The following is a 27195-nucleotide window of genomic DNA, read 5'->3' as shown; positions in this document are numbered from 1 at the left end:
TCATAAAAGCTAAATTATTCCCAGAACTATATGAGGGGATTTTCTTTATTTAAAACTGTATTACATATTCCTATTCTTAAAAGTACTTAAAAAAAAAAATCAAGAAAATGAAAAATACTTGAGTTAAAAATGTCAACTCTGATTTGTTATTGACTTTGTAGGAATAATGGACGTTATAAGCCACTTGAAAGGTCATCACATTTTTTCCAATGCGAAATTGCCCATAGCTGAGAAGAATCCAATGTACGAAAGTTACCAACACACACACACACCCCAAAAAACAGTTTCGATTTAATTTAGTACAAAAAAACAAATCAGAAACTGCGTTTTGTTCATTTTTAATTCACCATTAATAGCTATTTAATCACATAAGCACACCTTTTCAACAAATCCCCCACAATCAATCCACACTTGTTCGTCTGAAACAAGAGGTAGACTATGAAAATGTACATTTCCTGCTACAGGAAAATGTTATCATATATAAGCGATTCATGTCCGCCCCCCCCCCCCCCCCCTTATTTTTTCACATGTTATAAAAGTATAGACGGGTGATAGAAAAAGAAGCAGGGAGGGAAAGACAGAGCTGCAGTTGCATAGAAGAAGTAGTAGAGTTAGCTTACATGTTCTGATTTGTAGTAGAAAGAAGATGGTGGGGAGGTGGAGAGGGTCTCCAGATCTGGATGCCACCACCACCACTACCGGGCGTGGCGGCTTGGCGGGCCTACAGAGACGTTTCGGATCCTCGGCTCGACCAGTAGAATGGGTTGCCGTCGTCCGGGTCCATGTCTATTCTAATCTGAGGCACCGGCTTCAGCGGACTCATCCCGGGGCTGAAAAAAAACGTCAACAGCCAAGACGTTTAGAATTATACGTGTATTTAATTAATATTGAGTTTTGTCATAATTAAATAGATTAATTTATCCGTTTTTATCAATCTCAACATGCTGAGATTGAGGTCAAAGTGCCTTCGGACTCACATTGAGATTGTAATGTCAATTTCAGTTGAATGCGGCCGGTGCTAATGCTAGTTTAGTAATGCTAGCGCTGCTATTTTGTCAAAGCTGTTTGAAGGCCTGCGGGGAGGTCATTTGAGCACAAAGCAATTTTTCTTCAGAGAAACGGGATTAGGTTTTGGCAGGGTTGCAGTGTCATCGCAGTGTTACATCATAACGCTCTGTCCGACATTAGCTCTGCACGCTTTTCATGAACCCAGCCATGCAAGAATGTTTCTTGGTGACTCAGCAGCTGTGTATAGAAATGCACTAAAAAGACATCTTGTAAAATGTGTAATCCCGATGTGCTCATCCTAAAAGGGTTTTGGGGTAATTATTTAAAAAGAAATACTTAAACTAAATAGATTTTATATAATTAGGAAAATGATAAAAAAAAAAAAGAACTTTAAAAGCTAAATACAACTGAACTGAACAAATGTACTGTCTGTGCCCATCGAAATAAGTTTTCTGTGTGTGTGTGTGTACACTTTTTCATGTGTTCCATGTTATGCAAATAATGACAATATTGTGTTTGGGTGTCTAACCTGGACAAGCAGTTGGCCCGGTAGTAGCGAAGCTGCTCAGCACGACGTGTGTCGCTCGAGAAACGACGCTGACTTCTCTTCTGTCGAGGAGACACATGATTGGATGTCAAATAAGAATTGAAAAAAAAGGATCGAAACAAGAATGATCGAGAACAAAAATAGATATTAGTATTCATAGAAAATGAACAAATGTGTGAAGAAATAGGACCGCTGAAAACAAGCAAGTGTGTTAGTGCATTGAAAAGAAAACAGACTTGTTAGAGCAAAAGAAGTGACACAAAAACAAGGTTGGAGGCATCTGTTCATATCAAACAGCGCTAAATCCAAATGTTCATGCAAGTAGAGGAGCAAGAGGATGAAGATGAAGAAGGAAGTGGTTTGCATGCGCCACCGCCACCGCCGCCTCCCGGTCGTCTACTCACTGTCTGAGGGCTGACCACCTAAAAACGGTTCCTGCTCCATCATGTCCATGGGAATTTTAATGCTGGGAACATTCTCATTGTAAGGATAGTCAGACTGTTGGAAAGACCACACACACAAAGTCTTCAAGATCTGATCTTCACCCCCAAAACCGCAAGTGTGCCATTTTGAATTCAAATTTGTGGAATCACACATTTATGCACGTACGTCATCGGCGTCGCTGTCTTCTCCGATTTGCTTCTTCTCGTCCTCCTTCTTCTTTTTGTCCTTCTCGGGGATGACGTCATCGAGGAAGCTGAGGTCGTCCTGAGAGAACATGTAGTCCATGGCCTTTCTCACGGCCACCAGCGCCAGGATCTAAACGGGGGGTGGAGAGCGTGACAAATGTACTCACGCTGTACTTAAGTGGAGGTGAGGATCAAAAAAATTGAACAGATTCAAGTCCTGTACGAAAACAAAAGTTCCGTCTCGGAAATGTACTTAAGTGCAAAAAGTAAAAATTTTAAATAACTGCTTTTGATAACTTGGCAAGCCCTCAAAGTGTTTTGCTGTTTTACTGTTCCAAGATTGCCTCAGGACCCTTCAAAGACCAACAGGTGCATGTTTCTGCTGAAACTGTGCAGGCCTGTTGAAAAACTAGGAACATATTGTCTTTGTTGTTCCATAATAAAATACACATCTACATGGACTCTTTTGCTATTTTGGGCTTCCCTTCTTAAGTGCACGTTTCTGCAGGCACCTGTGAAAATGTGGGGGGGGGACACAGACAGTTCTTGGAACTCTTTCACACTCTCCCATGAACACACCGTCTCATAAATATACACAGAGAGCAGCATGACTTGGACTTTCATTGTTTTAATCACAAGATTCCCACTATTTCCACAAATCCATTTCAGTTGTCTCACCATGACGGGGAAAATGATGGCGGCCACGGTGGACTTGAGGATCCAAAGCAGGGCCAAGCAGAGTGCCTGGATGAAGGTAAACAAGTGTACCTTCCTTAGCGGCACGTGCCGCAGGTAAATTAGGTCAGGCTGGTGTTTGGCCGGCATCAGCAGCAGCTTCAGACGGTCCATGAACTGCAGACAGGAAATGTTATGACTGAAGCAGGATGATTCAAATGATGACATCATTATGGAATGAAAAGTCTACCTGAACTCCATTGAGAGAGGCCACTCCCATGTACAGGAAGACGCCGTACAGCACCGGCATGGGGATAAACTAATGGAGATATCAATACCATGAAATGCTCTGTTATTCTAGATATGAATAAAAATAAAAATAAATTAAACCTAAAAAAAAATGTTGACCTTTAAAATGGGAGCCATGAAAACCGACAGTCCGGTAAGGATGAACACAGCGACGCCAGTGACTCTTTGCTCCCTGCAATCATATACACAGCAGCAGATCTATAAAATAATACGTCATAATAAAATTGTCCTCGACTTGACCCATCTTCACGCGGCTGGACTGCCATACTGTTGTTTTTTCGGTGAAGTTCGAAACGCACCTGACTCCCAAGAACTTGGGCTGTTCCCCGGGCGCCGACGTTTCCGTTTCCATCTTCAAGCTGTCGATGTGAGCGATGGAGATGACGGTGGCCGCCACGTACCACGGCAGGCCCATGAAGGAGCACACCACCATCAGCACGGCCACCCAGAATAGATCCAGATGGTAGCCCGCACCTTTCTGGAATACGGAAAAATCAAATGAACCTCGACAATAAGAACAATGTCAACTCTATAACATCATTAGAATGATTCCACATGATTTTTAATTGTTTCTTTTACTGTTAGCTTCATTTGAATGGAAAAAGCCAGGGCTTGGATTGCGAGAGAACATTTGAAGTGTTCCCTCACTGGCGTGAAACATGTCTCACTGGCATGAGAGGAATGACAAACACATTTAGCAGGCGTGCGAAGTTTGACGGCGGAGAACGTGAGCAATGGGTCACTCACTCACTCACTCACCTTGAGCTTGTGCTCCTTCCTGTTGACGATCACCGCCGTGATCTGCTGGTCCATGAAGATCAAGATGGTGACCAGCAGGGCGGGCACGGATGAGGCCAGGTACACCCACCAGGGGTTGCCCCCGAACGGCGGCACGAACCAACCTCGGAGGGGACTCGTCGGCTAAAGGAGGAGGGAGATTTGAAGATCTCGGCCAAACACAAACAAAAAACCCACAACGCTCGTACTCACCTTAAATTCAGTCGGCACGATGAGTTTCGGAGTGTCCACGCCGACCATCGCGTCCACGCCGCAGAAGAGGAGGATGGTCAGGATGATGGCAAAGTCGCTGATGAGTTTCCTGACCTGAGCGGCCAACGAAACGCACGGTGAAAACCCGAAAGCGTACCAACGAGATTTTGTGGCGGACTCACGGTGGTGGGGAAGAAGGGGCTGGTCTTGAACTTTTTCAGGGCCATGGAGCAGGTGTACGTGCCGAAGAAGAGGATGATGGACATCAGTGCGGTGTCGGGGACAAAGTCGCACGCTTTGCCCACCAGCTCGCCGTTGTACTTCAGGCAGTCGCTCCGACTCAGAGATGACCACGTGGCGTTCACTGGCTGCACGCAATTCAGACAGAACCTTTAGTGGTTCCGGTCCGTAGGTGTAGGTGTCGGGAAAAAAAAACAACCTACCAGATCGGTGTTGTTCCAGAACCAGATGGATGTGCCTTCTAAAGGGTCGCCTGTGAAGTCCGAGTTGTTTTCTGCACCAGTATAAAAAAAAAAAACGCTTGATGATGTCCGCATAGACTACAACGGAGAAGAAGGACGGCTCGCTCCCTCACCGAGGACGGTGGGCGCCATGCAGAGGCAGTCGTACTGCGTGACATGTTCTGCCCGGAAGTCAGAGTTGATTGGGTAGTGGTGCGCCAGCTTGATCATCTTCTTGAAGGCGTCGTAGATGAAGATGAAGCTGATAAGGGCCGAGAAGCCTTCCTCTGTGAAGCGCGTGAAGTATTTGACCAGGTAGCTGGCGTCCGTCGCCACCAGCAGCAGGCACAGGAACGCCGACCACAGGCCGATCCACAGGCGGAACTCCAGGTAGTTGAATTCGTTGTCCCTGGTTTTTAGCGGCGCAAGAATCAAATTGTATATGAGGTAGGTAAAAAGTTGTATTGAGAATAAAGTTGTATTATTATTATTATTATTGTGAAATTTGTGGAATGTTGTGAGGAAAAAGAAGAAAAGATTTGAGAGTAGATTTCATGTGGAACAAAAGTAATATTGTTATAAGAATAAAGTCGTATTATTGAAAGGGGAATAAGTGACACTGACTTGCTGAAATTGAAGAGGAGGCGTTCGAAGACGAGGACAGGTCCCGTGCTGCTGAGGATGGTGAGCGGCTGGCCGGCCAGCAGGCAGAAGACACCGCCCGCTACAGCCGTGCCCAGGAAGCTCTCCAGAACTCCCTGAAATCAACACCGACAACACCCAAAATCAGTCATGGGAAGGAACCAAGTAGACATTTCTGCTACTATTTTTCTGCACATCCTCAAAGTTATGTGCCACTCTGACCTGCATGTTCTCTGTGGCGTCGCCGAGCAGTCCGCCAAAAGTGATGGCGTTGGTGACGGTGCCCAGGTAGATGAACAAGATGGCAGACAAGGCCTGGATGTGGAAGGCGTCGGTGATGTCGCTGAGCAAGAAAGGTGCTTTTCTTTTGATGTCCAGCAACAGGCCGCCGCAAAACCTGAAAGACATCAAATGCACGAATTAGGACTTTTTTTTATTTCATGAACTGTTTGTGGTGATGTCTCACCTTCCCGTTTTCTCCAACTCCTCGCCCGTGGCGTGCCCGCCGTCTCCGTGACCGCCGTCGTGAGGCGCGTCGCCGTTCATCTGAGCATCTGCACCAGCGTACATGTTTTTCCTGAAATACACGCTTTGAGTTAAAGTTGGTGGACAGCACTCTATGCTAATTGTGCTGGTCAAATACAAGGGGGGCATAATAATATGTATTAGTACAGATAGTATGAAAATAAAATCCTTTTAGTGCGGTGAAAAGTTTCTGAAGTCACATTATTCCGAGAAAGCCTCCTCGTTGTTTACTTAGAGGGCTGTGACTCTCAAGCCACGTGAATTCCGCCTAGCAACAAGTAGACATTTAAAAGGACCTTTTGTCTGAGGAGGGCAGCGTTTTGGGAGGTTCAATCCTGATGGCGGGATCCCACTCGCCGGGAGGCAACACGATCACCTCATCCAAGAACTCGTCAATGCCGGCCAGCAGGTCCTGTCGGTCCTTGGCCTTGTATGCGATGTCGTGGAACACCTGCACGTGACATAATGATGGTTATTCGTTTATCATTGTTAACTCAGTTGCTGTGTAAAAAATGGTGGTTAAATGCACCAAAACACAAACTTTTTTGCAATAAAACACAAAACCTGCACATTGTTTTCATTGATGTTTTTATATAATCTTCAACCTGTTATTTTATTTCACGATACATTTGTTGATCCGAATCAGTGTTTCATCTAAATTGCAGTAATATTTGATTTCTTCAACGTTATTTCCTTTTTTTTTTTTTTTAAATGTTTTTTTATTCCTTTCAGTAAATCCCACCTCGTCCGACATGAGGGTAGCGATGGCTCGTCCGATCTCGTGGTAGGACTTGGCTTTACCTTTGGGCCCGAGCAGAACGAATAAAAATCTGCAAACGTAGACGATACAAATGATTACATTTTGTATTTGCATTGAACTATAAAAGCAGTATCGATTTTTGATGAATCTCGTTGGAACCATTTGTACGTTTTTTTGGGTTTTTTTTTCCCCTCGATCAGCGGCGTACCTGGTGGGAACGGGAACTTCCGTCAGGGCGCCGAGCATGACGGCCTGCTGCAAACGCACAAAGGCCACAAAGGGCGTTTCCAGGAAGTCCACCTCGCCCACCAGCACGTTAGAGGCCTCTGCGTCTCTGGGCAACTTCTTCATGAACTTGTTCCGCAGCTAGAAAACAAACAAAAATAATACAATGAAGATGGTGTTCTTCAAAGACTACATCAAGTCCCCTTTTCATTTGAAGCAGCAAAAAAAACCAAGAAAGACACTCGCTCTGTCACCATTTCAATATCGGTGAAGTACCTCCATGCAGGGGCGCGTAAACAAGGTGGAGTGTGTAGGGTGGGTCATCCACCCGAGGGTGGCCAATCACAGAAATACTAATTTCAATTAAGTTCTCCCAATAAGTGAAAACATTCTTTGTTTATTTTGAGGTTCTGTCAGTATCTAACTGCACCTGTAGCAACATGCGATGGTGTGTTTGTTTATTATTTATTCGCAGCAACAGTTTTACATTGCGATACACAGTAATACTGAGGGATGATATGGCATGGAGTTATCTTACAATAATGTTCTTGAGGTCATAAATACTTCATGTGCCATGTGTCTTCTACGTAGTGTGAATAGCAATAAATGAAAGCAGTAACCCGCAAACTAATAAACAGACGTAGTGCCGTCAAAGTATGCTATCACGTGTGCTATTACTTATTCATTCATTTTATTGTATTTGCCTTCAATGAACATTTATAACTTTATAATAAACAAGTGTAATGGTGAAAAGAGAGTACAATGAGTCCAAGGTCGAAGAACAGGTTGATTGTACCAGCGGACTACAGAACAGTAGAACAAAACTATAAGGACAATGTTATCAGTGTTGTTGTTATCATGCTAATCATGCTAGCTTATCTTTCAAACCGGAATTTGTTTGACCTCTAAAGTGATTTTCACAACACAATACAGCTAATCAGATGTATTCAATGTATTCATATACTTAATATTTAGTCGATGAACCTCCACCAGGGTCAAACAACGTTTGGATGTACCTGCACTTTGTAGATATCACACCACCTCAGTGTGTCTCATGATGTTAGCATACCAACTGTTAGCAATTTATGCATTCTTATTAGTCATTTTAAATCATATCCGAGACCAGTGCACGGTCTGTATGATCTACGCTTGGCGTGACAGCGAGGATCCGGGTTAACCCGGGTGTTTGTAGTTTTCGTAGACATGCTCATAAGGGCATATTTTAAAAAATGTGTCGTTTTGTAGTTTGCCATGATGTGGATGTGAACACAGCTGACTGTTCTCGATCTGCACGTCTGCTCCAGCCCTGTCGAAAATATGAAATAACCATACATTCACACTCACCTGGTCTTTCTCCGGCTTGTCAGAGATGTCATTGAGGCTGCTGGAGGTCAGGTTCCGGTGGGTGGTGGTGGGATTATCTGTTCAAAAGACATGTGGACTGTCAGAAGTCCACCTGATGTAACCTCCACCAGGGAGAAGGAGGGACAGGGGATCAAATATGAAAAACAAAACAGCCTTAAAAAAAAAATAACATCATGGAAGAACCAGCAAACCACCACCAAGACTTCATGCAAGACCTAACAATTTACTCATTAGGACAGTTGGTGTGTTCTACAAATGACTGGGAATTGATTGTCAGATGGAGTGCCGATAAAGCTAACATGAAAGGGGATATTAACACATTTAAAATTTTTCGATCTTCACACTACATTGGCCTAGCAAGATTTGTAATTGGTAATACAGTACAAGCAATCATCTTTCAATTACAAGCTAATTTAGCCGCTAGCTTAGTGTTGCTATTAGCCAAAACAAACATGAAATGAATCCTGTTTGAGATTGACAATGTTGTTACATCTGATTCACTCGCTGCTCTTCAGCGATGTTGACTTTAAGCTTTTCCGCTGGCCTCCACATACTGTCATTGCACTCATCATCTGTGTCACCGCGGCATCGTGGGTAATAACGCCTTTGTCAGCGTGATGCAGCCTCGGGGGGGAATTCCTCACGGATCCTGATTGGTGACTGTAGAGCAGCTAGGATGAACCCATAGAAGGGTAATTGACGCATTCTAACTAGTCAGCATGCTACGGGTGTTAAAATATAGCACATTTTCTCATTTTATTTAAATTTAGTACACCAAATGAAATTTAATACAAAACATTTTGTCGACCTCCGCCAAGGCCAAACGATCCTAAAAGAGTCGGAAACACACCCTAAACTAAGTAGCTAACAAGAATTTGAGTCCTAGTATTGACAAATAAACAACCAAATATCAGCCATCAAGCAAGATAATTATCAAATAACATATAGCTAAATAATAAAGCAGATAGCTCACTAACAAACTATTACAAACGATGAACCAATTAACCAAAAGTACCTAATTAACTAATCAACACATGACAACCAACCAACCAACCAACCAACCAACCAACCAACCAACCAACCAACCAACCAACCAACCAACCAACCAACCAACCAAATCTGTAACGAACAAGTAACTAACAATCAGCCACCCGTAAAAAATTACTAGCTAGCTATATAAATGGATACAAAACTAACGAATACTGGCAATAAATAAATGAAATTATTATTTAATTGGAAAAGTAACTACAAAGTACTGACAACCAACTAACCAACCAACAAACCAACCAACAAACCAATAGCCATCAGTTAACCAGATATCCAACAAAAAGATTTACTCGCTACCATAAATAACTACCTGCCCTATACCGATTAAAGAGCTAAAGGACTGCAATAAAAACAAACTCCCAACAACAAAAATAAGAAACTATCCAACCACCAATTAACATATCACCAAATTAACAGATGTGTACCAACTAGCTAACTAACTTACTACCTAACGTGAATGAAAACATAGCCTGACCCTTTGACACTTGGTGGAGGTAATCTGAGTCTCATTGAATTTGGCTGAATTGTCCAGTGAGTGCAAACCAGTCCTCACGTCTTCTTAAGCCCACAAGATGTGTCTCGCACTAAAAGCGAAGCTCAAAACGGAGTCCATTTGTGATCCGGCTTGTGCTTGTGGTGTCAGCGAGGTGGACTTACTGAGCCAATCCATGCTGATGCTCCTTTGACTCTGCAAGTCCTCCATTGAGATGCCGCTCGACAGGCACGTCACGGAGGTCTCCAGAGGACTACGGGCTTCATTTAGTATGTGTGTTTGTTTTAGTAGCAGGTTAGTGATCCGGTCCAACAGAGGTGACAGACGTTGGGAAGAAAGAGACAGGGAAGGGAATAGCCACACACCCAGAAAGTGAAAGTTGAGCCAACCCATACAAAAGTAGCTGGTGAGTTGAATCCAAATCAAGTCAATGAGATGCAACAGTGGAACCTCCAAACGCCCAGCTCCAAAACGCAAATTGTTGACTTAAAACTGAGAGGGTTTGTTTGTTTTTAATTTAATGCACTTTACCAACTAACTAACTAACTAACTAACTAACTAACTAACTAACTAACTAACTAACTAACTAACAAAAACAATTAGTCTTGACAAACTAACAAACGAATCGACTAACCAACAAGTAACAACAACAACAAATTGTAATAATAATAAAAATAGCAATTTATTTATGATTTTAATCTCAATACTAGAAATTGATTACTGTATTTTTTGAAATAAATATAATGATAGTTTTTTTTCTTCCCACTTATTTCTATTGCAATTTTGGTCCCGCTGGAGGTGGCTGTGAGGTTCCACTGCAAGTTATTATGATGACACCATACACATCCAGTGCAAGCCTTTGGAACGAAGCACTTTTAGTTTTGAAGGAGGTGATCGGCGAGATGTCGTCATAACGGCGACTGGATAAGAAGCCAGAGCCCATCCTTGGAAATAGAGCCATAAATGATTGTAATAAAACAGTGCTTACTTTCCAGAGACTTACTCATAGATACAACGACACGGTTATTTAGATTGGCAGCGTGTCACTTTTCACCGTCCAACAAAATTTTAAACGTGACGAGTTGTATTTATTTGGCTATTTGGTGGAGGAAATAAGGATAATATTTGAGGGGAAAAGTCATATCTGTATTCTATGTATACAAGAATAATATTGTAAAATATAGAAATCATAATAATGCTAGCATTTGAGAAATTTATTTCACATATTTATCGAAGAAGTTGAAGTTTGCAGTGTTGCTGCTTGTAGGCATCATATTTAGCATACTTCCAGAAACTAGTAAATAAAGCCACCCAGAAAAATAGAAACAACTGTCCGCATGATGTAGTGCAGTTGTGCCGTTCCACTGCAAAACATGAGGCCCAGAATAAACATTTTACGAGGGTTGATTGAATAGAGAGTCAGAAATTTCGGTGAAAAAAAGTGACAGGCCATCCTGCCTACTAGAGGCAAACTACCACATTCCAAAGTTGACGAGTTAAAAATGAACATATTAAAAGCTACTCAGTATGTGCAGTGAGAAACAACTGGAGTGGTACCTTGACTTGCAAGGGAGACAGTGAACTTAAGCTACTTAGTAAACTTTAAATTAACTTAGTGAATCAACAACTTTGACTGTCAAACTAAACATGAAACAAAGAGAATGACATGTTTTTTTAATCCCATTGTCCATGTAACCTCCGCTAGCTTAATGCTAACGCGGGATACAAAGACGTGCTAGCAAAATTAGCATCAATGTCGTGGGACATGAAACATGAAATCATGACTGTTTCGATCACAATACTGTCAAGTGCTAGTTTTGTTTTTAAATTAAAAACATTTTCAACAAAATTTTGTCAATGTTTTGGGGGCAGGCTGAAACATCATTTTCATACATTTGGATCGGAAAAGATCTGATTTGATTTAAGTCGTGAGTCACGGCACCACTGTGTCAAGATGAACTCAACTGTGGAAGGAGTTCATCTCTCAGGTTTGAATATAAAGTATTAGACAAATGTTAAAAGTTAATTGTTTTTTTTAAATGTGCAATTAAATTACTAGGACTAAGCAAAGCTTTAAGGTGCCTTGTTAGTTATTGCACACAATGTGGACTGTACTGAACAGAGCATGTATTGTTTACGTAAATATGGTGATCCTGAGTGGCTTTTAAACAACTTGAAGAGGACCCCGGTGGAGACTGCAGCAGACTGGCAAGAGTGATTTTACCGTTCTCCTGGTTGGAAAAGAGCCTACTTGCGCTGGAGACCGTCTTGCCGATGTCGGCCAGCGAGCGCAGGTTGGATTTCTTGGTCTGGTGCCGATGCTTGCGGAGCAGCGTGTACATCACTTTGTCCTTCAGCTCAGCCTTCAGCTGGCCGCTCTCCACCTGGTTGTCCGTGATCAGCTCTGGAATAACACGGTCGTTTTTATCATTTAGAAAAAAAAAATCATGTAATACGGCAATCATTCTGCAAGAAAAGTTTTAATTTCCGAGAATGCATTTGTAGTTGTGATTTTAGTTTTTTTTTTTTTAGGTAGTATTTTGTATTATACAACAACAAAAGATCCTATTTGAAAAGGATTTAAGTTTTAATGTACAAAATAGGAAATAGGAGCAGAAAGCTTTAATATTATGATTTTTTTTAAGTGTATTTTTTACACAAGGGTATAATCATTCCATTTGAAATAAATTAAGTTCCAATATTATTTTAATAATATAAATGTGTAATATTACAACATGTATATTTTGAGGGGCTCAAAACCAGAATGGGTCGAAACATTGTCAGAATAAAGCTGCAATATATATATATATATATATATATATATATATATATATATATATATATATATATATATATATATATATATATTTTTTTTTTTTTTTTTTTTTTTTTTAAATGCTTCACCTTAACTTTCAAGATGAGTTACAGGCATAATCTAAAAATGATTGAAATTAGTTTTAATACCGTTTATTGTATTCACAACAAACACAAACTTCTTGTAACTCATGCAAGTTGTTAATTGTGATTATTGTGCAGTTATTTTGTGCAACAAGCATTTGTGACATGATGCATCAATCAAAATATGGATGCTATTTTGAAACAACAACGCTGACAGACACGAGAGGAACCTCAGTCACAGGCAACTGTGGTTAATGGGCTCAAAGCAAGAGGCCCACTGCCAGTGCGCTCAATTACTTCACATTCATCACTGCTCGCGGTAACGCTTCCTCCTTTCTTGCTCTATCGGGCAAGTTTGGGAGATGGCGTGAGTGGACGTCATCTTCGCGTCAAAGTTATTGCATAGGACTGGACCTTTGCTGGCCTCGAAAAAAAACAAAAAAACCCTGTGCCAAATATTGACATTTATTTTGCCTGTTTTGTTTTGTCAGGTTATGTAAGGTTGCTACGATACACTGAATTGTTTTGTTGTATTGAAAAATACTTTCAAATATACGTGCGTAGACGTCGGTTTAGAGGCGTGGCTGACGTGGTGAGCGTCGAGCACTCACCAACCACCTGAGGTAAGGTGGACGCTTCCATGTCCAGCATGATGGTGCCTTTCTCGATGCAGGTGCGCAGCTCAAATAAGCTGTGCAGGGATAAGGTGGCCACGTGAGGTTTGCTCCAGCGCTCGCCGCCTTTCTCCACCTTTTCCTCAAACTTGATCCACCTGCAGACGTATAACAATCTCAATTGTTCATCTCCTTTTTGGATGACCGTACGCTTTTCTCCTATTACTCCCCCCCAGTTTTCTCCAGGCCACACATAGCCGCGTTGTATTAGCTCCACATTGGCCTTGAGTTACAAGTTGCATGTGGAGCCCAGCCAGTCAGCAACTGCCAACAGTCCACACATCTTTTGTAGATCCTTGCAGGGGTCTACTTGATCCCCCTGCACGTATTTGTGCAGTAAGAAAAGTAACCAAAACAAAGTCTAGCAAAATTCGACAACTGTTGTTCAATTTCAGAGATTTTTTTGCAACTTCTTTGCACTTTTTGCACGACAACCAAATGAGAAAATGATCATAAAAACTTCATCGATACATCTTTTTTTTCCACATAGTACTGCTAGTACTCCTATTTACACTTGAAATGAAAATTTGTCAATGAAAGTTTAATGTTCTATTGTTCTGCCACTTCTGGGGGGAAAATTATCGTTAGGAATCTTGAAAAAAATAAATGATGTGGTGTTACTTGGCCTCTCAAGGTCATCCTCACCTGGGACCACCCAGAAAGTATCGCCATCCCCGACCTTACCTGGCCGTCTCCTTCCACTCCATCTCCTGGCCATCCACCGACAGCAGTTCGTCCAGCTCGGTGAAGAGCTGCGGAGGCGGCGGGCCGTCATCATCCTCCCCGAGGATAAAACGGATCCTCTCAGCGGCCGACGAGACTGCGGAGACGGGAAAGATACTCCGTGTCAAAGGGCGGCGGGGGGCCTCTGAATCGGCCTCGGGGGGAGGCGGCAGCCTAGGTATGATCACCATGGCCACCTCCTCGCCCTTTTCCTCGGCGGCGTCCTTTTTCTCATCTTGGTGGTTATTATTATTAGACATTTTTTTTTTTTTATAAATGAAGCCCCCCCACCCGTTTACCCCGAGGTTTGATTCTTCAGGTGCGAGTCACAAGCAGAGCACTCATGAGAGACCCTGGAAGTGACAGAGCCTCTCAGCTGCTTTGTGAAACAGGTAGGAGGGGGAAGGGGGGAGTTTTTGTAGCTGTTGCGCGTCAGTGCCAGTGTACCCCCCCTCTCGCCGTCGGCCATTGGCTTGGCCGCCTGCCCCCGGGAGCCCCTCAGTGACAATTAGGAAAGGCTTCGCAAACTGGCCCATTCTTCAGGCCCGGCTTTGGCTTCCTTTCCTCCTCCCTGCTCGATCTCATTTGAATATTTAGCAAAGGGACGAGGTGAAATCTCAACGGGGTCGTATGTAAAGAATCGTTTTTCATGAAGTCGATAAGCGTCGGTAAACACTCGCAGGAAAGTCACAATAAAGTTCAAATGACAGCTCCATCAAAGTCACTGAAACCTCTTTTGGAGCTCGAGAGTGTAATCCAAAATCTGCCGGGTGCTTGTCTTGACAGGGAGCTTGATTGGTTGGGAACTGAGAACAAACTCGTCCACCGTCTGAACTAAAATCATCATTGCGCCACTCAACGTAAATTATGCAAGTATTTCAAAAGTTCATATGTGAAGCTAAATTGACTTTTTTTTATTTTTTTATTTGCTGATACAATGCAACTTTGCGGACATATATTCAGCGGATCAGCAGACTGCACTTATTCTTTGTTTTGCGCTACCTAAGTCTCCTTAAAATCCATGGAAAGTGAAAATAAATATGTTTGACACAGCAATGGCAAAGGTGTTGTTGAAAATATTGCCATATTTGAGTGATTTAAAAAAAATCCCAAGTATATTGAAAAAGAGGCTTCAAAAATGTTCATTTTCATTTCCTCTGTTCTGCTCTCAATCATCAGACGACTGGAATATATCCCACCGGGGCTTTTCCGCATTGCTACAACGGGGCGCTCTAAAGCGGCCATGCCAGCGCAAAGCCCCTCTCCACATTACTTTTTTTTATATTAGATGATTATATATCTCCACATGGTTTTTTTTTTTTTATAGTGGCAAATTTAATGTAATGTTTGATTAGACTACTTTGGGTCTGATTCCAAATTCACGATTCATAGACATCCATGAGAAAATGAGGCAGCAAAAAGGTTACTGTCCCACTCCAGCAGTTGCTAAGAGCGAGCTGGGGGGGGGGGGGGGGGGGCGAGGAGGGTGAGATCCAGGGCAGGGTGAAAGCAAAGAGGGGTGAGAGCGCAAGCACCGAGAGGCGGAGGGGATAGAAATGAAAATCCCAACGCTCAAACGCAATTTCAAAGGCGTGTGTGCGCTCTCGCCGAGAGCCACTGAGCGCATACAAAGAGCACTTTGTCCCGGGCAGCGAGGCATCATGGGATACGAGATGCGGGGAGAATGGCCCCGCCGATGCAGAGCTTTAGCCAAAAAGGTCCCGCTCGCTCCTGACATGCATCCTACACAAACGATTGGCCCAATTTCCGCCGACCGTTTGGCAAAACCAAGACCGGCCATCGGAAAAATTGACACTGTCCACTTCGAATAGCGCTCCCACATTTGTTAATAGGCAGCAATGATTAATCGAGTTACTATTGGACTCCAAAAAAAGGTCAAAGTAAAATATTTCTCGAAGCTTCCCAAAGTCGTAATACCCACGTCGATAAGAGACAAGCCAAGAATACAAAAACAAAGTTTGTCAAATTTCGTGATGGGAAAGGCAACATTTCTCAGATGACAACAGTGATATATATTATTTTGAAGAAAAAAAAAGCAAAAATATCAACCTACCAACCGATCTATCTATTTATCTGTAAGCACTGCATGTCCTTTCAATGAGACTGATAAACGATATGAGGTGAAATATGTGGCCCGTACGACCAGTACGCAATGCGCTCCGACGTTTGTTGACTGTTAACATTTCCTCGCGCTGTTGGCAGAAAAACAAAAATCAGCGTCACAGCCGCCATCTTGTTCTTCGAAAGATGAGTGAACGTGCACGTTCTCATATTACTACAAAAATCTAAATCAATAAAATATCAAATATATATATATATAAAATTCATTTGATATTTAATATAATAAACAATACACACACACACGTGATACAAAATCTAGTCATTTTACGATAGTAAAGTTGGGGTCTATTTATTTTCATTTTTTTGCCTTGTTTATCAATGATTATGAGAAAATGTGAATGAACACGCCACTTATTAATCAAAAGGCGAAAAATGGCACAAAGCCTTCTTTTTTAAATCATCGGCCTTTGTGGAAGCAAATCAGTCTCAAATAAATCAACGCACCAAAGTCACCGTCCGAAAACAGATGGGTCGCCTGTAATCTATTGTGTGATTGGATTTTTGTGCTGAAGAAAATCCCCGAACACACTCACGAACACACGAAGAGACATGTCCACATTTTCAAATCCAGTTGTCGCACCAATCAGAACCCGTTCGCTCGGCCTCGAAAGAGCACTTGAGTGACAAAGCAATCACGAAAGCGGATCAAAATCTCATGCTAAATATTGGCCACATCCTGATCAAACAAATATTAAGAAGACATCAATTTTGTCATTTGATTCTTTTTTTTTTTTTTTTTTAACTCACTCGATTAATCGGTATTGGAATTCTAATCTTCCAAGTATTGGAACTGGTGTGGAAAAAAAATCCATATCCGTTGGAGCCTGTTTGCGTAGATAGACAATACAATTGATAACAGAATAATATTTTCCACTTTTAACTTGACCCAACTCGTCTACAAGAGACCCTCCAAACATCCCGACTGCGCCCGAGGACAAAACGGAGCAACACATGCAGCTGCAAACACAGCACGCAAAAAAGAGCAGAGGTGATAGGTCAAGGGCGAGATCACCCCCCGGGAGATCTGAACGGCCATTACTGCGAGCGTTCTGTCAACTCATCGGTCAGAGATACAAAAAAGTGGAGTCAGCAAGGCCGGCGCGAGACGGACGCGAGGCTTGATGTGCTTTGACGCGGTCGGGAACTCACTGAGGGGCTTGAGGATGCTGTTGTCGACCTCGTCGTTGGTCTCGTTGTCGGAGGCGTTTTCCGACGGTCGATCCTTCTTGTCCTTGTTGCCGGGCGTTCGCCGACGGTGGCGTCGGCGTCGGCGGTAGCTCTTGGGGACTCGCACGCCAATGTAAATGGTGTGGTGACCTAAAGGCAGAGACCCGAAACCAGATGAAAGAAATGACCTCACAGAGGCGATAGTGAAATATCGAGACAGTTGCAGAAAAAGTGTCTATTGTAATTTTCATCAAAATGATATAAAAAAAATAACATAATTATAATACAATTATTATATTTCAAAAGAATTTTAAATTTATTAGAAAAACACTTAGATTTGAATATTGTATTTAATGATACTACATTTGTTATTTTACCCCAAAAATTGAAGAGATATGAAATTACAGGAGCCAAATTTCAATTTTACAATAATTATGTGTTTCTTTTACAAAAATAAAGTAGTAATTGAAGATGAAAGATGAAAAGGTAGTAATGAGAGGAATTTCGAAAATGTTTCATTGTTACAGCAAAAAAAATACAGCAAAAATATTATAATTAAAAAAAAATGATGTCACTTAACTGAGTAAAGGTAGTAATATGCATTGTTTTTATTTTATAAAAGACATCTGTATTATTAGAAAAGTGAGTTTACGAGAATAGAATTTTAAACTTTGGAATTTTACCAGAATAAATGTGTAACATCATGAGAAAAAGTGATGTCATGGAAAAAGACTTATTACATTGGGATTTTCCAGGAATAAAATGACAGTACAACAGGAGCCAATTTTTCTTCAGGGAATAAAGAAAGTACAGTTATCACTTTATGGTCTTCCACAAATACCAAGAGGAAATAAATAGTAGTAAAACAAGGTCCAAACATAACCTTGACCGGCCCTTGAGCTGAGTCCAGCAAGGACTCTTCTCACGTGGCTCCCAACGAACGCGAGGGAGCTGAGCGTGGGCTCTGAGAGGTTACGGTACACTGTCAGTGCAAATATTTGGACTAAAAAAGAAGTAGCACGTAATAGTGAATCCGGGCTAAATAGCGGCCCGGCGCGCCGGCACCGGCAGGGTCGCAGACGATTGGGACCATTCTTAAGCGGAGGTCACGTTCACGCTCATTAAAGCACAAAATACAAATGTGTTTGCTCAAAGCACACCACTTAAGTGGATTTGAATGCCAACGTGCCAACCAATAATATTTACTACAAATGGAGCAGACAGCGTTTGATTCTTGGCAGTATTTGGGCATATACATTTTCTGCTGAGCCCGAGCCAAGGCTAAACCACTTGAGTGCATTTAGCCTGCCAACCCATAATATTTACTACCGATGGAGCAGATAGGTTAAATCGGTTCACACTTGGCACCCATTCACCATACGCGCTTCGTCGCCGTACGAGGCGTAAAAATGAAAAGATTTTGAATTTGGATCAATATTTTATTGTAACTGCCGACAGAGTGATTTCTGAGTACTTGTGTGCATCGAGCTGCAAAACCGTAACGGCAAACTGTGACATGAACCTCAAACCGAAGCTAAAACTTAATTGAAAGACTAAATCAGCCAGAGATAACGAGCAAGATCTGATTGGAATTGAACACAATCAAAACAAAAGGCTCTCTTTCAAAAGCCGCCTTTTGAAGCCACGTGTCTTAGCAGGAAGTGTCAGACACCCGGCAAAAAAAAAAACAACAACAATGCTGGTCTTTTAGCGCACAACCACATTCATTATTCACTCTGAGAACAATGCATTGTTTTCCAGAGTGCTTTGTCGAAATACAACAAGGGTTCCGATCCTGCGGCGTCCTTTTTCGATGCCATTTCTTTTTACTTTGTAATGCCTGGAAAGCGTCTGATGTTTCAAGGCTATATTTCAAGCCAGCATGGCCCGTACTCGAGCAGCTGACCGGGAGGCTTTGCGTTCAACAAAAATGGCATCCCGCTCTTGTTTAAGGGACAACACTTTGACACTAAATCAATATAAGTCCCGCCTGCATACTGTACAGGCCCCCCGCTTTTCGAAAGAACACCTATCGTGAAAATAAATAAATAAATACACTGCTGACTCAGCACAATTCCAAAGTTGTAGAGAACTACCGCTTGAACCGACTCAGAATAGATGACAGATATTAAATGTGCTGTTGGTATCAGAATTTATATTTTGATTTGATTGGTGTTCGAGTCTCATCTGTTGTTTGGGATGTTGGAACGAAACAAGAGCACAACGTTAAGATGTAAACCAGGCTACGTTAGCTTCTCTCTAAGTTGCCATGATTTGATTTTTTTTTTTTAGGTTTTTACTAGGGGTACTGCCTGTACCCTGATCTTGGGCCAGTATTTGGTACATTTTTGGTATGTTATGTCTCAATCTTTTCTTTTGTCAATCAGTCAGTGTCATAAAAAATATAACAATTCAAATTAGGAGAGGGTTCGGGTATTGGCCGGCTCATGAATAGCAAAAATCCACATATAAATGGACATCCACTGAAATGCTGCTCAACATTCAAAATACAATTTGTACAAAGATAGGAGATAAAAAAAATTAAAAAAAAGATAAAAGGTGGCAAAAGAGTAAGTCAGCGCGTCGGAAAGGAAGATTTGCACCATGCCACAGCAGCTTTGTGCGACTACTTCCTCTTCTTTCTCTCATTTGGAGAGCTGAATGAAGACCAAGCACTGGCCCCGGCAGAGAGGTTTGTTTAGCCCGCTAGATTTCTGAGCGGAGGCAACGGCGAGCGCCCGTCACCCGCGGCAACCGAACTAGCTCGGGGATGATATTGGCAGGTAGCACCCCTCGAACACGGATTGCATGCTAATTATGTGGGCAACACTGTAAATCGTGTGCTTGTTTACTAGATACTGAATACATCGTTAGATTTTGTCCGTTTTCAATTTTAGCATTCAGTTTAAGAATTATTTTGTCTCTGTGTGGCAAATCAAATTTCAGAAAGACCTGACAAATGTTTTCTAAAAGGTCAGAACACAGCAATTGACAAATCCAGAACTTTCTATATGGCTTTTTTTTTTTCTAGATTGATTGAAATGGATAATTCTCGCGTCATTGTCATATTTTTCGCTTAACTTTATTCCTCTTGTAGTTTTTGCTTCCCTTTTTCGCACCTTTTATGGAGCAATTAACTGAACTCAAATTACATCTTATCTTCTTCACAGCGACAAGACATGATCTCATTATCCCTGGCTGGCACATTTGAATGAAAGAACATGTTTGAATTCCAAGCAAAGGTCAGCGCTACACTATTTATCTCAAACTTCCACACTGTGACACAACATTCCGATATTCCCCGAGCGGGAATTCTGCTTAATCGAGGCTCTGATGAGATAAAATAGGCCTCCAAAGTTGCTCCGCCAAGGCTCATCACATCAGGAATGTCACACTGGCTTTTTTGCTTTTTGTTTTAACGAATATCAGATGAACTTGCATCTCAGTGGAGATGATTTTTCCAGCAGAGGATACTGACACACACAGGAAGTGTGAGTGGGTTCAAGCTGGGGTGACAGCTGCCAAAACTCCAGTGTGACCGTGTTGTGAGAACCATCTGCTCAACCGTACGTGTGACTCTTTCTCGTATTTCACTTTCTTGGGATTTACGATACGACCAACATTGAAAGCTAAAGGTGTTAGCGAATGAAGGGACCCGCTAGTGTAATTCTATGGCAAAAGGAAATCCCATCTGTTAGTCATACAGCTTAGCTTAGTTTAGCTAAATCATTGGCGAGTATTGTCTTGAGGATTGCCAAGTCAAAAATGTAAATGGCTTCAAAACATCTTACAAAATAGAATAAAAAGTTCTATTTTTCATAACCATCTCAAAACATTTATGATTGAGACAAATGTGTTTTATTTATTCAATCAAAACCATTTTTAATTGGATGATAGCTTACATACATCCTCAGAGTCTAGTACCATTAGCCTTAGCATCATTGTTAACCACACTAGGTTACCGGCAAAAGGTTTTTATGCTGAAACTGTTCAGAATTCCCCTCTACGGTTCCATCTGAAGAAAAACAACCTAATAAGCACCTGGTAATGAAAAAATAAAACTGCCCAGTGACTTTAAGGACCCCCCCCTTTTTTTTTTTTTTTTTTTTACCATTGTTTTGTTATTTTTAATATTAAACCTGTTACACACAACTGATAATACATCATATTTGTCACCATATTTTTTTTTTGATCATCTTGTGGATTAGCGGGGTAAAGAAACGACACATTTGAATAAACAAGGCGGTGTTGACCATACCTTCCACCTCCTCCTGGTCGCAGATGTGCTTGACCAGGGACGCCCCGCGGTCCAGCACGGCCTCGTCCTCCATCCTATAGTAGTAAAAGAGGAAGAAAGACTGCTCACACCGCTCCTCCAGCGACAGCATGGAGCCATAACTTCTGGGCTCGTTCACCTGCAGCAGGTTGGGGCTGGGGCTAGGGCTCAGTCGGGCGCTACTGGTGGCGCTCATGACGCCCTACCCACCCAACCCCAACGCTGCCCCTCAATTCAGGGGACTTAAAAAAAACCTCAAAGGTGAAGAATGTGTGTTTCCCTTGAACGAGGGCAAAGTGCGTAGCCGGTCAGTGCGCCAACGGGTTGTGTAGTGGAGTTAATCTGGTTGGGTGGGAGGTAAAGACAAGGACAGGAAGTGTCTGCTAATTGGGTTAGCTCATGCCTTAATGTAAACAAAAACACAGACATTTGAACTCGTCGCAATGATCCTATCATTTATTACAATAAACCGCAGGGATGCGTACCAGAGCCACATGGAATTGGTGGAAAGTTGACGCATAGAGAAAGCTAATATCGTGAATTAGCATTTTTAAATTTGACGTATCACAAAGAAAAGTGTAGCCCTACATATTTGAATGATTAAAAAAAAAACTTTAACTTTTTGTTTTTCAACCCGCGCTGTTAGACCATTCCTGGGTGACGTGCGCACACTTTTGTCCAACAACGAGGCGCTCTAATGCTGCCACGCAAGCGGACTTTTCGAAAGGGAGATGCGTAGCGACCTAGTTAGCTATCTAACAGCAAGTCACAATTGCATCAAACCGCTAAACCGGACAGCGATGTTAAATTTCTTAAATAATGCGGGGGGGACTCGTTCCCGAGCTGAAGTATGTCACTAGGCATGGTTTTACCCACGATAATTTAGATGAAAATGATTTAGAAAATTCAAGTCATGTATTATATATAGTCTAGTGCCCCATTAAAACAGAGAAGTTGATAATTAGTAAAATAACACACACACACACACACACACAACCATAGTATAAAGCCTCTCCATATGCTCGGTAATGCCCATCCTCTCCTTCCTCCGCCTCTACCTGTTGCTCGCCCCTCCTCCAAGGCACAAACAAGTGGGGCATCACGTCTGTCTACTCATCCGCCCTTACAGGATTACGCCGGCTTTGCTTAAACGACAACCGAGTCGTAACACCCACGACGACGCACGCTTCCCTCAGTTAACTTAATTAATACCAGCAATGCAGGCTTTAACTTGTGGTATACTATGAGACAAATATGAAGACCTACTGGTCTCTACTACTGTTGATGTTCCATGTGTTCTCTTGTTGGTTGGCCTTCATGGTAGCGTGGAACAAGTGAAGAATCTACTTATAGAAGACATGTTCTACTCATCTACACGTTGTGGATTTCCCAATAGTGGGTAGCCCAGGTTGTTGCTACCGTCGTTGCCATCTGTTGATCAAATTGGGGTACAACAAGACAACCTGGGCTCAAACTTAACTCCTCAGTCCACAAGATGTTATATTAAGTTGCATTTTTATATAATCCTCTACTGGGCGCAGACTAGGCTAGTTTAGCTTTTGATATGATATGTAATAAGGCAGTTTGGCTTCTTTCTTCCATTGTAATTGCTTCACTTTACAATTTAATTAACTATTATCTTCTGTACTTATATGTCCTCTCCAACAGCGGCTCTCAAACTGGGGTCCGAAGACCCCAAAGGGTCTACAAGCCATAGTGTGGTATTTGTGAGAATAATTTTCAACACATTATTATTATTATTAATTATTATTATATCTTAAATAGAGTTAGGAAGTGTGTGATCCTGTGTGCTTTCACAATAGATGAAAAATTGTAGCCCCTGTCCAGCTTTTAAGTATATATATGACTACTGAAAGAAGATTATGCTAGTTTTGCTTCTGATACACCACTAAAACTATAAAACTGCTTGGCCTCTTCTGCTGTAATCTTTACTCAATCACATACAATGGCTTTCCATGTCTTCTACAAGCTCTTTGCTGGGATTTCATCACATGGGGGGGGGGGGGGTGAAAGCAATAAATCAACAGAAGGTTTCATAAAGCCAAAAACGATCGAATGGAAATAATGTGCCGTTTTAGAACGGCAGACTTGTGTGAGCAGCTGTGTAGGAAATAACTATTATGAAAGACATTCCAGCAGAAAGTAATAAGTGTCCACAGATTTTCCGAGGCTCTGTACTACAAAAGGAGTGTATTGACGATCGATAAGCCGGGCCGGGGGGTATTACTTTGCACTCTAGGCTCGCTATCTGTCGCCTTGGCGAGATAGTCTATCTGTCAGGCTGCTCCAGGGCCCAAACAAAGTCAAGTAGCCTGCATTGTGTTGTCCTCCATGTCTAAGAGCGCTTCGGAAAATACCAAGAAGCCCTGAAGGCGTCTTACACTATGCGCTGTCTGCGAGACATTATGGAAGCATACACGCATGCCTTGTGTCCCGCACGCCACCCCATGCGGCCACGTGTGTATGTATATGTGTGTGTGTGTGTGTGTGTGTGTGTGTGTGTGTGTGTGTGTGTGTGTGTGTGTGTACAAAGTTCACCAGAAAGATCACTGGTTGGCTGTGCTCGTGTTGACGATAGCCTGCAGGAATTGAAACGTGGTAGCTCAGTTTACCTGTTCAGGTGGGCGGCTGACCCACTCGGCCCCCATACGAGTAGACTGTAACGTGGCTAAATTTCCTTTTTTTTTTTTAAAGTTCTCTTATGTAACGTTTGGCTTTTGTGTTCTATGAAGTGCTATTATGTCACGCCGCTTTACGTTGAGTTGCGCTAATGTGTTGGAAAACAAAAATGTTTCAAGCAAAAAATTTACCCTGGTAATTACATGGCTACAACTTGTATTCACGTTAAACTTTAACACGTTTATACTTCAACTCACCTCCGAGGGACCAGTTCCCCCTTACAATGATTTCCTCATCCCAAAACAGTCATCCCTCACAAACTGCACTGACTTTTTAGCGCATTGTCCAAGATTGTCGTGCTCACTTACTTCTTGCTCATCTTGTCGGCCAGTGTCCGATGATTTTAGTGAGGAATGCGCTGAGCAGGACCCAGGCTATGTTAGAACCTGAAGTGACATACATACACAGAGTTAAACTTTAGCTCCATCATAGATAGCATCCTTGATATTGTTCGCTTTTGAGTTACTAATCTAAATTGTTACGGTTGTAGTTTACAGATAGAGCTGTTCCTAATAAACTGGCTTGCAATTTGGCTGCATCCCAAAATATGTTGCCTGTAAAAACAGAATAAGGTTCCACTTTGATTGACAGCGATGATGCTTGAGTCAGTCGCGAGACTATACATCACAATTAACAATTAAAAAGTACTCAAAAGACGTCAAACCTCAAATTTTCCAAATATTTCATTGACAAAATTATTTTAAATATTTAGCAAATTTACAAATGAAAAAATGTAAGTCATTTTAGTGAAAAGACAATAAAAATATTTTCAAAATGTACAAAAAAAATTATTTGGCACATTTAAAAAATCTTAAGCCATTCAAGTGGACAAATAATAAAGGCAAAACTATTTGAAAAATGTCCCCAAATTCTCAAATAAAACATTTTTGTTCTTTTTTTCATGAAATAATGACTTGGGAGATGAACGACAGCGCGACCCCAGCTGCTGACCCCTCTGTTGTGTGTCAATGACTTACCGCAGGGAGTTGATCTTTGCCTCCTTCGCTCTCCGTGCGCGTCTCGCAGTCTCGGTCCCACCGTGAAGGTGAACAAGTGATCGTCGGGAAGGAGCGCCACTCCAGTTTGTAAGTGACGCTCGGCCGGCCACCGGTCCAGGCCACTCCTCCTCCTTCTCGTGCAGCTGGGGGAGGACGAGGAAGAGGAGAAGGCGCGCACCGTCGCTCCTCCATCATCATCATCATGAGCTCCAAGAGAAAAAGATATGAAATCAAAGGTTAATGATACAATTTTGAAAAAAATTCACTGCCGACCAGTTCAGGGTATGTATACCTTTCCTCTTGCCCACAGTCAAGTGGGATAGGCTTAAGCTCACTCTCAAACCCGAATGAGGGTAATTTAAAATAAATAAAAAATTAAAAGTGCAGTTGACTGGTAACCAGTCCAGGGTGCACCCCGCCATCCGCACAGTCACGTCATTACAAGTGTTGTTGCTGTAAAGAAAGAAAAAAAAAAAAGTACATTTGAAAAGGAATACTATTAAGTAATGATTGTATTATCATATTAATTTGACTATTTTTCTATTGTCAATGTTGACATATTTGTTCAGTATTAATAATGTATCAAAGCATTCCATCTAGTACTCCCAATTGCAATCTCTGCAAGGCATTTTCTTTTGTTTCAATTTACAGCGCCATCTGCTGGTGTACCGTTGTGGGAGACTCCAGCATGCATCTTCAACATATAATTTTTACAGTTTCATAATTTCCGTTTTCTAGCTTTCTAGGTTGTTTTTAAAGGCTAATCTGCTCATACACAAAGCAAACAATAAAAATGGAACCATGTCACATGCATACAAATGCAAAGTCTGTTTTAAGTACAACATTTACGATCAATAGTACATTTTATCATTTGATCATATGCCTGGGCAGAACATTGTACTAATAGTTTGCATATATGCCTCACTATTGTGACTTTTTCTTTGTTTTTGTTTCAAATCTCATCTGCAGCTTCTCTTCCCACTATCCGTAACCCCGGCATTCAAAAAAGGTGCATGTTATAATCTAAATAGAAATACAAAAAAAAAAAATCTAATAATGCAAATGTGTGTTGTTTATATGTGCAATGGCAAACAAAAGTCAGCTAGGATTGGCTTCTCCTCCCACGACACTGAGAGCTGTGGTAAAATGTTGATCTTGATCTGTAATGACTTATGACAAGTAAACCAGTAACAAAACTGCTTCCTGCTCATTAGAACGAGCAGAAGAGGAATGTCTTCACTCATTAATCCACACCTAGTTAAGGCCAGTTTTTCTGAAACCATCAGTGGACACTTGTGTCGCTTCAAAAAATAGACATTTGCGGGCATGGGTAAAAGAATGCAACTGCTTCATGAAGCAAATTTGAAGCTTCATTTCTCATAACTAGTTATGTTATTAAAAAAATATGATTTCTCACAATTTTGTTGGGGCGTGAACAATAAACCACGATAGAGGGCTTCACTGTACTAAATTGATCAAGTTTTAATGGATTTTGTTCATACACCAAAGAAACCATACTCGGTAAAAGTGCTTCTCATCACTTTGCATTTTCCACCTGTACAAATGTAATGTTTTTATTCACAACACATAATATTGTATATTATAACATCGGCATGACATACAAGTCAGACAAATTAGCATTGGCGGGGATCATCCCACATACATAAGTGTGTAACGCAAAACATATACAGCGCCATGCAGGACATTTGGGAAGAGGAGCAAAAGACAGACAATAACATTCAGGGATGAACTGCATTCAAAGTTTACCGTGACGGCTTTATTTTCAATAGCTCTTCAAAGGTCTTCAATATTATCCACGTGGTGTCTCCTTAAAAGGGAGGGAGGGCCTTGAGGGGGAATGTGCGACGGCACTTTGTTTTGGGGAATGTCTGTTTACGTTACAATTGGAACAGCTGACTGTGCTGGCTTTCGCCACGCTCC

The 27195-nt window shown here is 41.8% G+C and overlaps 1 protein-coding gene across 5 annotated transcripts; it reads right to left on the bottom strand.

The window, feature by feature from the left end:
• Positions 1–502: 502 nt before the first annotated feature.
• Positions 503–25600, bottom strand: slc4a4a (solute carrier family 4 member 4a). Of its 5 annotated transcripts, none has more exons than XM_085909196.1 (28): positions 25547–25600; positions 25234–25461; positions 24565–24642; positions 21539–21612; positions 17263–17430; positions 13933–14068; positions 13186–13346; positions 11901–12080; positions 9841–9936; positions 8116–8192; positions 6755–6912; positions 6529–6616; positions 6083–6237; positions 5728–5838; positions 5484–5658; positions 5244–5377; positions 4754–5028; positions 4602–4672; positions 4341–4526; positions 4159–4272; positions 3928–4089; positions 3468–3646; positions 3268–3340; positions 3110–3178; positions 2863–3036; positions 2165–2314; positions 1538–1617; positions 503–830 (listed from the first exon to the last, which is right to left on the bottom strand). In XM_085909196.1, exons 3-28 carry the CDS (start codon positions 24573–24575, stop codon positions 722–724), a joined length of 3366 nt encoding a protein of 1121 aa, XP_085765322.1. In that variant the 5' UTR covers positions 24576–24642; positions 25234–25461; positions 25547–25600; the 3' UTR covers positions 503–721. The 5 variants fall into 5 exon arrangements, with proteins under 5 accessions (XP_085765322.1, XP_085765320.1, XP_085765318.1 ...); XM_085909194.1 differs by lacking the exon at positions 9841–9936 and adding an exon at positions 1960–2053; XM_085909192.1 differs by lacking the exons at positions 9841–9936; positions 24565–24642; positions 25234–25461; positions 25547–25600 and adding an exon at positions 1960–2053 and having other exon boundaries at positions 21539–22107.
• Between the last annotated feature and the right edge of the window lie 1595 nt (positions 25601–27195).

This window comes from Syngnathus leptorhynchus, chromosome 4, assembly GCF_054491065.1.
Source record: "Syngnathus leptorhynchus isolate UIUO chromosome 4, UIUO_Slep, whole genome shotgun sequence".
In the NCBI taxonomy this organism is placed as follows: Eukaryota; Metazoa; Chordata; class Actinopteri; order Syngnathiformes; family Syngnathidae; genus Syngnathus; species Syngnathus leptorhynchus.
The sequence above is the reverse complement of the archived record's forward strand: the minus strand, read 5'-3'. Positions and strand labels throughout refer to the sequence as shown.